The sequence below is a fragment of the Taudactylus pleione genome, unplaced genomic scaffold (assembly GCF_031769625.1).
Source record: "Taudactylus pleione unplaced genomic scaffold, aTauple2 ptg000250l, whole genome shotgun sequence".
Classification (NCBI taxonomy): domain Eukaryota; kingdom Metazoa; phylum Chordata; class Amphibia; order Anura; family Myobatrachidae; genus Taudactylus; species Taudactylus pleione.
In genome coordinates, this window is record NW_028284652.1 from 1,340,761 (window position 1) to 1,354,907 (window position 14,147).

The window sequence follows — 14,147 nt, forward strand, 5'->3', positions numbered from 1 at the left end:
CTCTTGGTGCGTCCTAGTTGCATTGCATTGCGACTTAGACGCAAAAAAAATGACGCTCGACGCTAGCAGAGTTGCACAGGACTTGGCGGCTCACGCATGCCAGCATGGCATATTAAGGCTAGATGAGCAAGGACACATCTGTATGGGTTAATCATTTGCAGCAAGCAGTTATTTGTTTAACAATATTAAAGATGTCCTTAAAACGTTCAAAATTGCTGTCATAATGGAATCTGTTTGCTTGCTGTGATTGTTTAGCTTAGATTTCAACAGTCAGCCTTAATAAATCCCATTTTCTACTTCAGGGTCCATAGGGTATCCACAGGATACCTTGGGGTATAGGTGTGACGTCAGTCGCAGGGCACCAAAGAGTTAAGCTTTCAGCCTCCCAGGATGCACTAGGTCCCCCTCCTATACCCCGCCCCTGGGCCAAGGCACCTCAGTTTAGTTTGGTGCCCGGCCGGCGTCGGGTGCACCTGTCGGAGTGGGGGCTAGAAGAGCCCCTGAAGCTTTCTTCAGTGCAGCTGTGGCTGCACATCTGGATGTACAGCATGGACAGTCAGTCCTGACGTCCATGCTGTCTTCCCTACACCCCCGCCGGTACCAGAACGCCGGTACCGATCCGGGGATGCTGGTGAGCATCTGGGGTCACAGCTAGCGGTAACCCCAGATGTTCCGGACCATGGCCGGATCCAAGGGGGACAAAGGTAAGCAGCGGGGTCCCGCGGTGGGTCCCCGCTGGTCACATGGTCCTAAGTCCCCAGGCAGGGGGCTCCCTGGGGACTGGCTGCAGCGTGGAGCCAGGTACTGAACCTGCGCTTTCCACTACCCCCTGGGACAGCGGACCGCAGCAGAGCGGTAGCGCTGCGGCGTCCCAGGGGTTAAATGCATGCCAGGGGAGCGCGCCTTCCCTGTCTCACAGCCGGCGCCTCCCCCGCTGCACACAGCCCTCTCTGCACTGTGCTGACTGGTCCTGTGTCAGCGCTCCTCCCCCAGGCCAGCTTCTCTCTGCTCCTCGGCGGCCATCTTCTCTGCAACGCATGGTGAACGCTGCTGGAAGTCTGGAAGGAAGCATCGTGGTCTGGGTCCCCCCGCATACCTCTCCTCCGCTGTGGCTCAGGTCTGTGTATGCAGCGCTGTGTCCTACCAGGCCCTGTGTCTGTGTAGTTGAGTGATCAGCGCTGTTAGTGCAGGAATTGTTATTTCTCTGCATTGTATGTGACTGTGCTAGCGCTGCCTGTAACTTTTCTTCTCTAAACTGTCAGCTTTATTACTGTCCCTGTTCTTTCTGCTAAAGCCCTTGCGGTACGGTGCTGCAGGGTGGTCTCTCGCCTATTTAATACTTAATTGGTGAGAGAGGTCACATACGTGGTGCCATCATGTCTGAAAGTGATTTTCCCCTCCGGCTACAGTGTACCACGTGCAAAGTACCGTTAGCGGAGGGGGAGGGTAGCGCGGAGGGCCTTTGCCGGCAGTGTTTGTCCATGGCGCGGCCTATTACGGTTACAGCACCGGTACAGGAGCCGCCCTGGGCTTGTTTCGCTCAGGCGTTAACAGCTTTAGTGGGCCAGTTAGCTCCGCAGCCCGCGTTTACTCCGATGGGTTTGTCCCAGCAGTCTGTGGTGTCGTCACCCATGCAGGGGTTCCCACGACAATTGGTGGTACCCCACAGTCTCCCTATTTCCCCGCTCCCGGGTTCTCAGGAGCCAGCGTGGGTTAACTCCCTGACGAGTTCTGTACAGCACTTGTCGGATGTGTTGCAAGGGGAGTCTGTGATGCGGCCTCATAAAAGGCCGGTGGCGTCTCTGTCCGCTCCTTATGAGGATGACGAAGGGACGTCTGATGATGGGGAGATTCTGGATCCTTACAATCAGGAACCTCTCCATACTAAGGACGCTGATGCTAAGTCCAAAGTATATATTCCTGGACTTATTCGGGCGGTCCGCACAGCCTTGGTGATTGAGGACGAAGTTCCCCCAGCGGCTAAATCTAAGTATGCCTTTTTCAAAGATGTGAAGGGCGATGCCACAGTCTTTCCTCTTTCGGGTCAGTTGGTGGACCATTTAGAGGAGGCGTGGAAACAACCTGGCAAAAGATACCAGCCGCAGAGACGCCTGGCGGTGGCTTATCCGTTCGCGGATAATTATTTTGCTAAGTGGGAATCCCCTCCACAGGTGGATTCTCACGTGACCCGTCTTGTCCGTAGTGCCACATTGCCGAAGCCATCCATGTCCTCCCTTAAGGATGCTACGGACCGCAAGGTAGAAATCTGCCTGAAGTCCGCTTATTCCCTTGCAGGGGGGGCAGCACGGCCGGCTATGGCCATTTGCTGGGTTACCAGAGCGATGGAGCGCTGGGCGGATTCATTAGAGGCTTCTTTTGAATCCGACTGTCCGGCCGAACAGGCGGAGTTGATTGGCAATCTCCGTGATTCGGCCACCTACATCAACGAGGCGGCTCTAGACATTAGTACTCTGGTGTCTAGAATTTCTTCAGCAGCGGTAGCTGCTCGTCGCACCTTGTGGCTGCGATCCTGGAAGGCGGACGCAGATTCCAAGAAAGGTCTGGAAGCGTTGCCGTTTACCGGAGAAGTTCTCTTCGGTCCGGATCTGGATAAGATTGTGGCCACGCTGGCGGCAGCCAAATCTGCTTGTCTCCCGTCGGCCGCTGCTCCTTTTGGTTCTGGACCATCGTCCTTTCGGTCATCTAGGGCCCAGGGCAGGCCCAAACCACAGTCGTTTCCTCGACAGGCTGGCCCTAAGAAATCGGTCAAGCCCCGGAAACAGGCATGGAGTACCAGATGTCCGGCCCCCAAGCCAGATGACAAGCCTGCGGCCTGACGGTCCGGGTCTCCCCTTGGGGGATCCCAGGGTGGGAGGCCGCCTGCTGCAGTTCTCCCGGTGTTGGTCGTTCACTACGACAGACACTTGGGTTCTGGAGGTGGTCTCCCACGGGTACGCCCTCTCCTTCCGGCACAGACCCCCGGCTCGATTCTTCACCACGGGTCTACCATCAGACCGGAACAAGGCTACGGAGCTGCGGAAGGTATTGCACACTATGCTCCAGGCTGGAGTTATAGTGCCTGTTCCATTCTCCCAGAGGGGCCAGGGTTTCTATTCAAATCTATTTTTGGTACAGAAACCCAATGGGTCATATCGTCCGATTCTCAACCTCAAAGCACTCAACAAGTCTTTGCGGGTCCCGAAGTTTCGGATGGAGACCCTACGGTCCATCATTCTGGCGCTGGAACCTGGGGACTACATGGTGTCATTGGACATACAGGACGCTTACCTGCATGTCCCTATTCTTTTGCGCCATCAAGAGTTCCTTCGGTTTGCAATCCGCAGCGACCACTTCCAGTTTCGGGCATTACCTTTTGGCCTGGCGACAGCACCACGTGTTTTCACCAAGGTGATGGCGGTCATGGCGGCTTCTCTGCGGCTGCAAGGAGTCCGCATGTTGCCGTACTTGGACGACCTGTTATTGGTGGCAGGATCTCCAGAGCTCCTGTTACACCACTTGGACCTGACCATTGCACTGCTGCAACGGCACGGCTGGCTAATCAACTGGCAGAAGTCCACTCTAATCCCGTCTCGGAGGATTCTGCATCTTGGAGCCTTATTGGACTCGGGACAGCAAAGGATCTTCGTGACGGAGGACAAGATCTCTGCTTTACAGTCAAGGGTGCGCAGTTGTCTGCACAGCCGCCGGGTGTCCTTACACTCGGCGATGAGGTTACTGGGCTCCATGGTGTCGGTGTTCGACATGGTGGAATACGCCCAGTTTCACTAAAGACCTCTGCAGCACCTGATCCTGTCCAAGTGGAACGGGCTGCCTCAGTCTCTGAAGTTCCAGACGATTGTGCTCACCCCGGAGGTTCGCCTGTCCCTTGCGTGGTGGTTAAAGACGACCCACCTCAACAAGGGACGTCCGTTCTGGGTTCCAAATTGGGTCCTGTTGACAACGGACGCCAGTCTTCGGGGCTGGGGAGCAGTTTCGGGTCCACACTTGCTCCAGGGCAGGTGGACGCCGACAGAAGCGGCGCATCCAATAAATATCTTGGAACTCCGTGCGGTCTTCAATGCTCTCCTGCAGGCACAGCGGTTTCTCCAGGGTCACCCGGTGCAGGTCCAGTCGGACAACGCTACCACCGTGGCCTACATAAACAGGCAAGGAGGAACTCTCAGTCGGGCGGCTCTCGTAGAGGTCTCTCGGATCCTGGTTTGGGCGGAGCGCAATCTTCCGGCCATATCAGCGGTCTTCATCCCGGGAGTGCTAAATTGGGAGGCGGACTTTCTAAGTCGCCAGGACGTTCATCCAGGGGAATGGTCCTTGCACCTGGACGTTTTTCAACTACTGGTGGACAGGTGGGGTCTTCCAGAAATCGACCTCATGGCGTCCCGGCACAACAACAAGTTGCCGGTGTACGGGTCTCGCACAAGAGACGAAGGGGCGTCTCTGGTGGATGCTCTGTCCGTCCGGTGGACGTTCCGGTTCGCATACCTGTTCCCTCCGGTCTCCCTTTTTCCACGGGTAATCCGGAAATTCAAACAGGAAGGAGGGACGCTCCTGTTGATAGCTCCCGCGTGGCCCAGACGGCACTGGTTCTCAGACCTTCAGGGTCTGTCCGTGGACAGTCCTCTGCGGTTGCCGCTACTACTGGACCTTCTGTCTCAGGGTCCTTGTCTTCACCCGGACCTGACTCGGCTGTCTTTGACGGCGTGGCTGTTGAGACGGCCATGCTGAGGTCCCGGGGGTTTTCCAGCTCTGTGGTGCGTACCATGTTACGAGCTCGGAAACCGTCTTCCGCGAGGATATACCATCGCGTGTGGCATACGTTCTTCCAGTGGTGTCGACCGAGAGGTTATGCACCGCGGGAGTTTCGTCTGTCTCGGATTCTCGCCTTCCTGCAAGCGGGACTAGATCATGGGCTTCGCTTTGCTTCTTTGAAGGTACAGGTTTCGGCCCTATCTGTCTGGTTTCACCGTAGGATTGCTACAATCCCGGATGTGTGCACCTTTATGCAAGGTGTTCTCCGTATTCAGCCGCCCTTTGTTCCACCTGTGGCGCCTTGGGATTTGGCTGTGGTCCTGAGGGCTCTCCAAGGACCGCCGTTTGAACCACTGGGCTCAGTGGATATTAAATGGCTAACAGCTAAGACTGTTTTCCTTCTGGCCATTGCTTCGGCCAGACGTGTTTCTGAGTTAGGGGCTCTTTCTTGTAGACCCCCTTTCTTGGTTTTTCATGGGAACAGGGCAGTGCTCCGCACTCGGCCCGAGTTTCTTCCCAAAGTTGTTTCCCAGTTTCATGTTAACAAGGAAATAGTTGTTCTGGCCTTTAACTCACCGGGTCTTTCCGTGGGTGAGGCCTCTTTGGATGTTGTGCGGGCCTTAAGGACTTATGTTGACCGCACTTCTTCGTTTAGGAAGTCGGACGCTTTGTTTGTCCTCTATGGCTTCCGTAAAAAGGGTTGGCCTGCTTCAAAGCAAACTTTGGCAGCCTGGATCCGTATGGCTATTTCTGAAGCTTATCTTCATGAAGGCCTACCGGTCCCTCCTTCTCTGAAGGCTCATTCCACTAGGTCTGTGGGTCCTTCGTGGGCAGCTCGACGTGGTGCCTCGGCAGTTCAGATCTGCAAGGCTGCTACGTGGTCTTCTGTCCATACCTTCGTGAGGTATTACAGGTTTGACACCTTCGCCTCTCAGGATGCTTCCTTTGGGTGGCGGATTCTCCTTTCTGCACAGGAGCGTCCCCACCCTTAAAGGATACTGCTTTGGGACATCCCCAAGGTATCCTGTGGATACCCTATGGACCCTGAAGTAGAAAATATGAGATATGGTAAGAACTTACCCTTGTTATCTCTATTTCTACGAAGTCCATAGGGTTCCACAGGACTCCCGCCCTGTCGCACCTGTGCTGCAGATGGGCTTTGCTCTGGTCACCGGTTTTCCGTCTCCCTCTGGTGAGAATGTGATTCTTGTATGTGTCCAGATCTTTGTTCTCTCTCTTCCTTCTCCTCCTCCGGCCTATGGCTTGGTAACTAACTGAGGTGCCTTGGCCCGGGGGCGGGGTATAGGAGGGGGACCTAGTGCATCCTGGGAGGCTGAAAGCTTAACTCTTTGGTGCCCTGCGACTGACGTCACACCTATACCCCAAGGTATCCTGTGGAACCCTATGGACTTCGTAGAAATAGAGATAACAAGGGTAAGTTCTTACCATATCTCATATTGTCTTGTTACTTTCTGTCTACACTGTAAAACAGTGTAAGGCTTTGTTTGGATAAATGCTCTAATAGTGATAACAGTGAGTGTATTTTCGTCAGTGGAGTTTATCTAGCGTTTTTTAAAACTGTAACAAATGATATTGCTGTATATGAATGCGCTAGGCTTGGGTATCCCAGCTTCACAACCATTTATTTCTCACTTCTGTTCTCAGAGTGATGTGACCCCAGCTCCTGAAGAGGACATAGAGATCTGTGTGTTAGCTTCTAAAGCACACATCCATCTACAGTTCCCTGTACCAGACCTAAGGCCTGTGGCAGAGCGTCGCCCATGGACAGAAAAGGCTCTCAGGAGGGAATGTCTAGAGATGGAGGTGATAGATATGGAGGTCAACACGCAGAGAAGGACAGGCACACAGGTTCCCTGCAAGATAGAGATAACATTCGCAGACTTACATGGTAAGACATAGTGACATTGACCCCTCAGTTAGACAATATTTTTAGCTCAATGTTAAAAAATTAACTCCAAAAAGTAACATGCCAGGTGTTCCCTTCTTGTCATTTGCTCAGGTGTATACACAGATGGTGACAAGCTTCGTGTTCCTTGTATGAAGATCAGTAAAGGGGTAGATCCTCTGGCCAAAGCGGGTGGAAAGAAATTCATATTCCCCAGGTTAATTGCTAATATTACCTGTATTCTACATATAGCAAACTTAAAACAATTCAATTTATATATTACTTCTAAAATTACACTAATCATAACTGTGTACAAATAGCATAGTATTTCAAAGTTCTTTTTAAATATGACCTCATCCCCTCCTAGCATTTTAGTGACCCTCCTTCCCAAGATTGAGCCATCACCGTGGGATCTGAGCCAGGACAAGATTGAAGATCTAGACATTCCATCTGTAGAAAGCCCTTGTGAACTGAAACAACCTGAGCCCTCCCCTTTCTCCTCTAAGAGGACAATGTTTGAAACAGAAGAGGTAAGTCATGCTTCGGCCCCCAAGTTTGCATTCGTTCTGTTCTTATTTGCTTTACCAACTCTGCACCTCTGCGTTCCCTCCTTTTTGTATCAATTTGTCACAACACCGATTCTTCTTTCCACACAGATGGTTATCCCTGCTGACCCAGAGGAGATGGCGGATTTCCAGCGAGTGACACTGGGATCCTCCCAGTATACACTTGAGGTGACTCTGCCAAGAGCTCACATATTCCTCCCCAGCAAGGACGTGTATGAAAATTTGTACAACAGGTACTTTTTCGAATATCTCACCATATGTAATATGCTGTCTCTTTCTTCAATTACTATGAGAGTTCCTGTGTCTCCCCAGGTTGTGCAACGATCTCCTGATGTGGGAACCTATGTCTGTATTTGATGCCTCTATGACTGAATCCCTGTTACCTACTGAAACACTCTCCACTTCCACCTATCAGCATGACACGTTCCGCATGTGCAAGTCTGCATTCAGACTGGGTGAGTTACTGGGACTGCAGCAGAATCTCAGAAACAACTGTTCTCACAGGATTTCCACATCACTTTAGGACCCCCATTTGTATGATTGTATGATCAGGATCTGCAGCAGATATTGTATAAATTTCCCTCTGTCAGTCGCCTCATACACAGCCCAATAGCCATGCAAGCACATTGCAGCTGCCAGGTGAGAGACCCGGAATTTGCTACATCAACTGGACAGAGCCCATATATCCAGATGTCTTGCTGATGTAGCAAGATTTAGATGCTGCATGCTGTCTGACTTAGATGCCGGTAAGTCCCTGGTTGATGGACAGAAATTATTGCATATTAGATTCGATCGTTGATACCGGTCACCCTTGGTGAGTTAGTGGCATCTGTAGACCATGAATAGCCTGTTGTTAGTACTTTCTGACCGCCTGTCACTTGTTTGTCCTTATTCTAACAGATTCTGATTCAGAGGATGAAGATTCCCATTTCTACTCAGTGGATGAGGCAGCAAGGTTCAGAAAAGGGAAACCGGAAGGCCACAGCTTCTTCTCTACTGCCATCACCATTCTGAGGGGACGCATTACGGCTTGGACTGAGACCAAGGTTACCTTTATTTTTATTTATTTTTAACAGATTGTGAACCTGATGCAGCGTTGGGCGCTAATGCAGCCGTGACTGCGTCTTTTCCCGCAGCGTGTTTGCATCTTTATGATAATGCCGTAGCCAGTGGGATTTATACACAGACGCCCACCAGCTGCATCGCTAATCCGCTGTTTTGCATATGATAGATCGGAATTGATCTTCTGTAATTAATCACCAGTCCAAGCTCATTCGTGTATGTCAGACCCTTGCATTACTGAGATCTCAGAAGATGGAATCACCACAAACATCAGTGTTGGTTTCTAGATTTCCTCTAGCTATATTTTCGTGTCGTACAATAATATAACGCAGTGTTCTTACTTTGCAACATATCAGAATATTCACACATATCTCACTACAGCAGTCATTGATAGCATTCATTACATTATCTGTACACGTGGGAGTGTTAGGGGGGGTAAGGATACACAGTCTTATTCATAACACTATCTGCATGTTTATACATTTCAAGGTTCTTTAGCTCAAAGCTCAGCAGAAATCAGTCTCTGTGCAATATTACACATTTAAAGCTATGAATAGTTAAAGGCACACACCATCTCGTGACAAGATGGAGTCTTATGTGGATAGCTTAATAACAGATTTGTCACATATTAAGATGCACTATCGGCCGCGTATCGGAGGCACCATTGGGCATTACACCAGCCCTATGGAGGTGCTGAATGTCACTCTGAACATGGCCACCAAAATCAGTGCAGCTGCAGTCACTGACTGCGACACACCCGTAACATGCCCACCTCTAGCTAGCTACCCTCCTGGCACCACTCAGGAACACCCACTGACATTGTCTCTCCCTGTAAACAAATTAGTTCTGCAGCTTTCGGTGGTAACAATCTGGACGCATTTGCAGTTTAACTCAGACACAGTCTAAAAAATTGCCCGCCTGCATCCAGCATGGACACTACGTCCACCTGTGAATCAGGCCGACTGTCTGCAGCTCTCATTACCTAAAAACCTTCTATTCTGTATTCTTTGTTTTATTGGCCTCTGTTTTTATTTTATCCTTCTACCGTTCGTTGATTATCTTTAATTCTTAATATGTTTCCTCCCCCAATTATACAACAGAATGAGGGCACTAAGCAGCTGGACGGCCAACATGGTGAAGTAGTCTTGGATGTAGAGAATGGCCGTATCTTCAGTGTCTCAAAGTACAAAGGGAAAACGGACCTCAGCTATCTATGTATTGAGTCTGACATCGTATCGCTTTATCACAAAGGTATACATTCTAATGTAGCAATAGATAGGTCCTGAACATTTATCCATATTTAGTTAATGAGATTGCTCTCTGCTATTGTTATAGAGCTTGTTGGAGAAGGAAGAGACATCCGTTGCATATTAGGCAGATAGAATGACTCAATCATATTTATGCCTCATGCATTTTTTCTCCCTTTTAGCTATGGTAGAAGATTACTTACCACCCAGTGTTCTAGAAATACCCACTTTTGTTCCACCTGCAAACTTGAATCCAACTATTTACATCTCAGATGAGGGTGTTTCCGCACAGCTCGCAGGCATCCGAAAAGATAAGAGCCCTAAGATGCTCTCACTTGCTGTCCGTATTGACCTAAACCTTGTGAAAAATGTTAAGGTATGGAGCACATTGCACTTGCCCATCATGGCTCTTACTTTTTTCTGCTGATTCCCTGCTTCTTAATAAGGGGCTGATTCAGAGATGGATGTAATGTAGATGTTGGACGCAGTGCGGTGTGGTGTATTAGTGATTTTGGTCGCAAAGAGGATGTATTCGTAAAGTGAGTGACAGGCAGTCAGCGTTTGGGGGAGGGGGGGTTAGAAAAAGGGAGGCATGTTGGTACCAATTTCTTTGGGCATGCTCCAATGAGCCTCTGCGAATTAGTTTGCAGCTGGAGAGGCCTCGGCGTCTTCGGAGAATCTGTCTGTCTGAGACAGCATAGGCTTACTCAGATGTTCAATGTTGCCACTGCTGTTTCTGCTTTTGTACGTAAGCGGCGGATGCGAGACACTGGAGGAGGACGTCTCAGTACACAAGAAATCATATAAGTCAATAGCATATTTTCGCAAATCCGCTGAGTATGGAATCACAATAGCGCCAGGATTTGCATCCATCTCTGAATCTGTACAGTCTGTTAGAATGTGCAACTGTTCATTAAATCAGGACTCCATCAGATATGTATAACATGCTGGGCTTGGGTTAAAAGGGTTTCCCACATAAAGAATCCATTTTTCTAAATAACTTTCCTTACCAATAATATTGCTTTGGTGAGTGTCTCTCCTCTGCTCTCCTGACCATTTGCTGTATTTACAGTCAGGTCCATAAATATTGGGACATTGACAGAATTTTCAGATTTTGGCCTCTATTCACCACCACAATGGCTTTGAAATGAAACAAACAAGATGTGCTTTAACTGCAGACTTTCAGATTTAATTTGAGGGTAATTACATCCAAAGCAGGTGAACGGTGTAGAAATTACAACGGTTTCTATATGTGCCTCCCACTTTTTAAGGGGCCAAAAGTAATGGGACAAACTAAACAATCCTAAATCTAACTTTCACTTTTTAATACTTTGTTGCAAATCCTTTTCAGGCAATTACAGCCTGAAGAATGGAACGCATAGACATCACCAGACGCTGGGTTTCATCCCTGGTGATGCTCTGCCAGGCCTCTACTGCAAATGTATTCAGTTCCTGCTTGTTCTTGGGGCATTTTCCCTTCAGTTTTGTCTTCATCAAGTGAAATGCATGCTCAATCGGATTCAGGTCAGGGGATTGACTTGGCCATTGCATAACATTCCACTTTTTAGCCTTAAAAAACTTTGTTTGCTTTTGCAGTATGGTTCGGGTCATTGTCCATCTGCACTGTGAAGCGCCGTCCAATGAGTTCTGAAGTATTTGACTGAATATGAGCATATAATATTGCCTGAAACACTTCAGAATTCATTCTGCTGCTTTTGTCAGCAGTCACATCATCAATAAATACAAGGGAACCAGTTCCATTGGCAGCTATACATGCCCACGCCATGACACTACCAGCACCATGCTTCAGTGATGAGGTGGTATGTTTTAATCATGAGCAGTTCCTTTCCTTCTCTTCTCTTCCCATCACTCTGGTACAAGTTCATCTTTGTCTCATCTGTCCATAGGACGTTGTTTCAGAACTGTAATGGCTTTTTTAGATGTTGTTTGGCAAATTCTAATCTGGTCTTCCTGTTTTTGTGGCTCACCAATGGTGTGCATCGTGTGGTGAACCCTCTATATTCACTCTTGTGAAGTCTTCTCTTGATTGTTGACTTTGACACATATACACCTACCTCCTGGAGAGTATTCTTGATTTGGCCAACTGTTGTGAAGGGGTTTTTCTTCCCCAGGGAAATAATTCTTTTGTCATCCATCACAGTTGTTTTCCATGGTCTTCCGGGTCTTTTGGTGTTGCTGAGCTCTCCGATGCGTTCTTTCTTTTTAAGAATGTTCCTAACAGTTGATTTGGCCACACCTAATGTTTTTGCTATCTCTCTGATGGGTTTGTTTTGATTTTTCAGCCTAATGATGGCTTGCTTCACTGATAGTGACAGCTCTTTGGATCTCATATTGAGAGTTGATAGCAACTGATTCCAAATGCAAATGTCACACCTAGAATCAAGTCCAGACCTTTTACCTGCTTAATTGATAATGAAATAACGAGGGAATAGCTCACACCTGTCCATGAAATAGCTTTTGAGTTGATAGTCCCATTACTTTTGGTCCCTTAAAAAGTGGGAGGCACATATTGAAACTGTTGTAATTCCTACACCGTTCACCCGATTTGGATGTAATTACCCTCAAATTAAATCTGAAAGTCTGCATTTAAAGCACATCTTGTTTGTTTCATTTCAAAACCATTGTGGTGGTGAACAGAGGCCAAAATCTGAAAATTCTGTCAATGTCCCAATATTTATGGACCTGACTGTAGATGAGTTCTGATACTGACTTATAGACTGCTGTAGAAAAGGCCAAGCAGCTCTCAATAGCCAGCTATGGGGCAGATTCAATTAGCTGCTGGACTTACCGCACTGGTGCAGCTCTGCCCTGAGCTATTCAATTACTGCCACTACCCCCGCGGTAAGTTCCAGAGGATGCACTTAACACAGCTCCTGAGGCTGCGAGGAAAATCTTTGCTAAATGCATCCTCTGCGGCTTACCGTGCGGGGTAACTCCGGCTTACCGTGCGGGGTAACACTATCACTTAACACGTTAGCCGCGCAGATAATTGAATCTGCCCTTATATGTAATTGTTGTGACCTTGCTGAAATATTAGTGGCAACGGAACTTATTTTGTAAAATTGATTATTTTTATGTTCATAATTTTTTTTAAAATGAGTGACTTCCAACATTTCGCAGATTAAAGTTATTTTGTACATGAATTAATAATTCATAGGCATTTTATTGTCTTGGATGTTATACATTTCTATTTTATTTAATTAATTTTAGGAGTTTTTGGTGGCTCTGAGGCTAGATGGTGCTACTCTTCGTCACCACATGGCATTGCCCAATCAAAGCTGGCACAGTCAGGTAAGTTATTCTTATTTTTGTATGAACAGCTATGGCCAAAAGTTTTGAGAATGACCCAAGTATTGGTTTTCACAAAGTTTGCTGCTTCGGTGTGTTTAGACCTTTTTGTCAGATGTTACTATGGTATACTGAAGTAAAATTACAAGCATTTCATAAGTGTCAAAGGCTTTTATTGACAATTACATTAAGTTTATGCAAAGTGTCAATATTTGCAGTGTTGACCCTTCTTTTTCAAGACCTATGCAATTCGCCCTGGCATGCTGTCAATCAACTTCTGGGCCACATATTGACTGACGACCACCCATTCTTGCCTAATCAATGCTTGGAGTTTGTCAGAATTTGTGGGTTTTTGTTTGTCCACCCGCCTCTTGAGGATTGACCACAAGTTCTCAATGGGTCTGGGGAGTTTCCTGGCCATGGACTCAAATTTAGATGTTTTGTTACCCGAGCCACTTAGTTATCACTTTTGCCTTATGGCAAGGTGCTTCGTCATGCTGGAAAAGGCATTGTTAGTCACCAAACTGTTTATGGGTGGTTGGGAGAAGTTGCTCTTGGAGGATGTTTTGGTACCATTCTTTATTCATGGCTGTGTTCTTAGGCAAAATTGTGAGTGATCCCACTAACTTGGCTGAGAAGCAACCCCAAACATGAATGGTCTCAGGATGCTTTTACTGTTGGCATGTAACAGTATACAATGTAATGATATGTCAGTGTCTAAACAGGAATAATTATGCCAATATATTAATAGTGATCACAAACACAATTTATGAAGTTAGAACACGAGGGAGAAGAGCAGGGAGAATTTGTTATCTACCTCTTTGGGTAGTAGCCTTTCTTTGGTTCAAGCTTTTCTGTTATACTTCTTACTAGCCCTCTCCAAGGTAATGCGATTGTGTGGTAGGCGTAAGTTATGTTTTCCCTACATTCATATAGTTGCTGCCACAGCCAGTGCAATTTTTCACACAAAGTCTGCTACCTTTATTCTTTATTTCAAGTTAGAATCATTCACTCACTCTGTTCACTACTGGTGGTTAGGTGTTTTATTACGCTATACTTGTCGCATGCAGTATTATCAGTAAATATCAGTAAACCTCTTTCTCTATGGCTTCCTCTTCCTTACTGTCCTTGCCTTTTTCTACTCATTTGGATATGAAAATAATGCTGTTGTGCCAGGGGGTCAGGTATAAAGGTGCAGTGGATTCTTGTTTTCAGTACTTCAGCACTGAACAGTACCTTTGGAGGAGTCTTGGGAAGCGACAATTCGCTATCTGGGAACTTTTAAAGTAG

At 47.7% G+C, this 14,147-nt stretch overlaps 1 protein-coding gene across 1 annotated transcript in view; it reads left to right on the forward strand.

Annotated features, from left to right (window-relative positions):
* ATG2A (autophagy related 2A) overlaps nucleotides 1–14,147 on the forward strand; it is a 169,536-nt gene that overhangs the window by 46,171 nt on the left and 109,218 nt on the right. Inside the window, exons 15-23 of the mRNA XM_088480016.1 lie at nucleotides 6,433–6,676; nucleotides 6,788–6,890; nucleotides 7,041–7,203; nucleotides 7,330–7,472; nucleotides 7,552–7,694; nucleotides 8,140–8,285; nucleotides 9,402–9,552; nucleotides 9,731–9,924; nucleotides 12,780–12,860. Of these exons, the coding sequence (XP_088336142.1) occupies nucleotides 6,433–6,676; nucleotides 6,788–6,890; nucleotides 7,041–7,203; nucleotides 7,330–7,472; nucleotides 7,552–7,694; nucleotides 8,140–8,285; nucleotides 9,402–9,552; nucleotides 9,731–9,924; nucleotides 12,780–12,860 (1,368 nt within the window). The remainder of the gene's footprint in view (nucleotides 1–6,432; nucleotides 6,677–6,787; nucleotides 6,891–7,040; nucleotides 7,204–7,329; nucleotides 7,473–7,551; nucleotides 7,695–8,139; nucleotides 8,286–9,401; nucleotides 9,553–9,730; nucleotides 9,925–12,779; nucleotides 12,861–14,147) is intronic.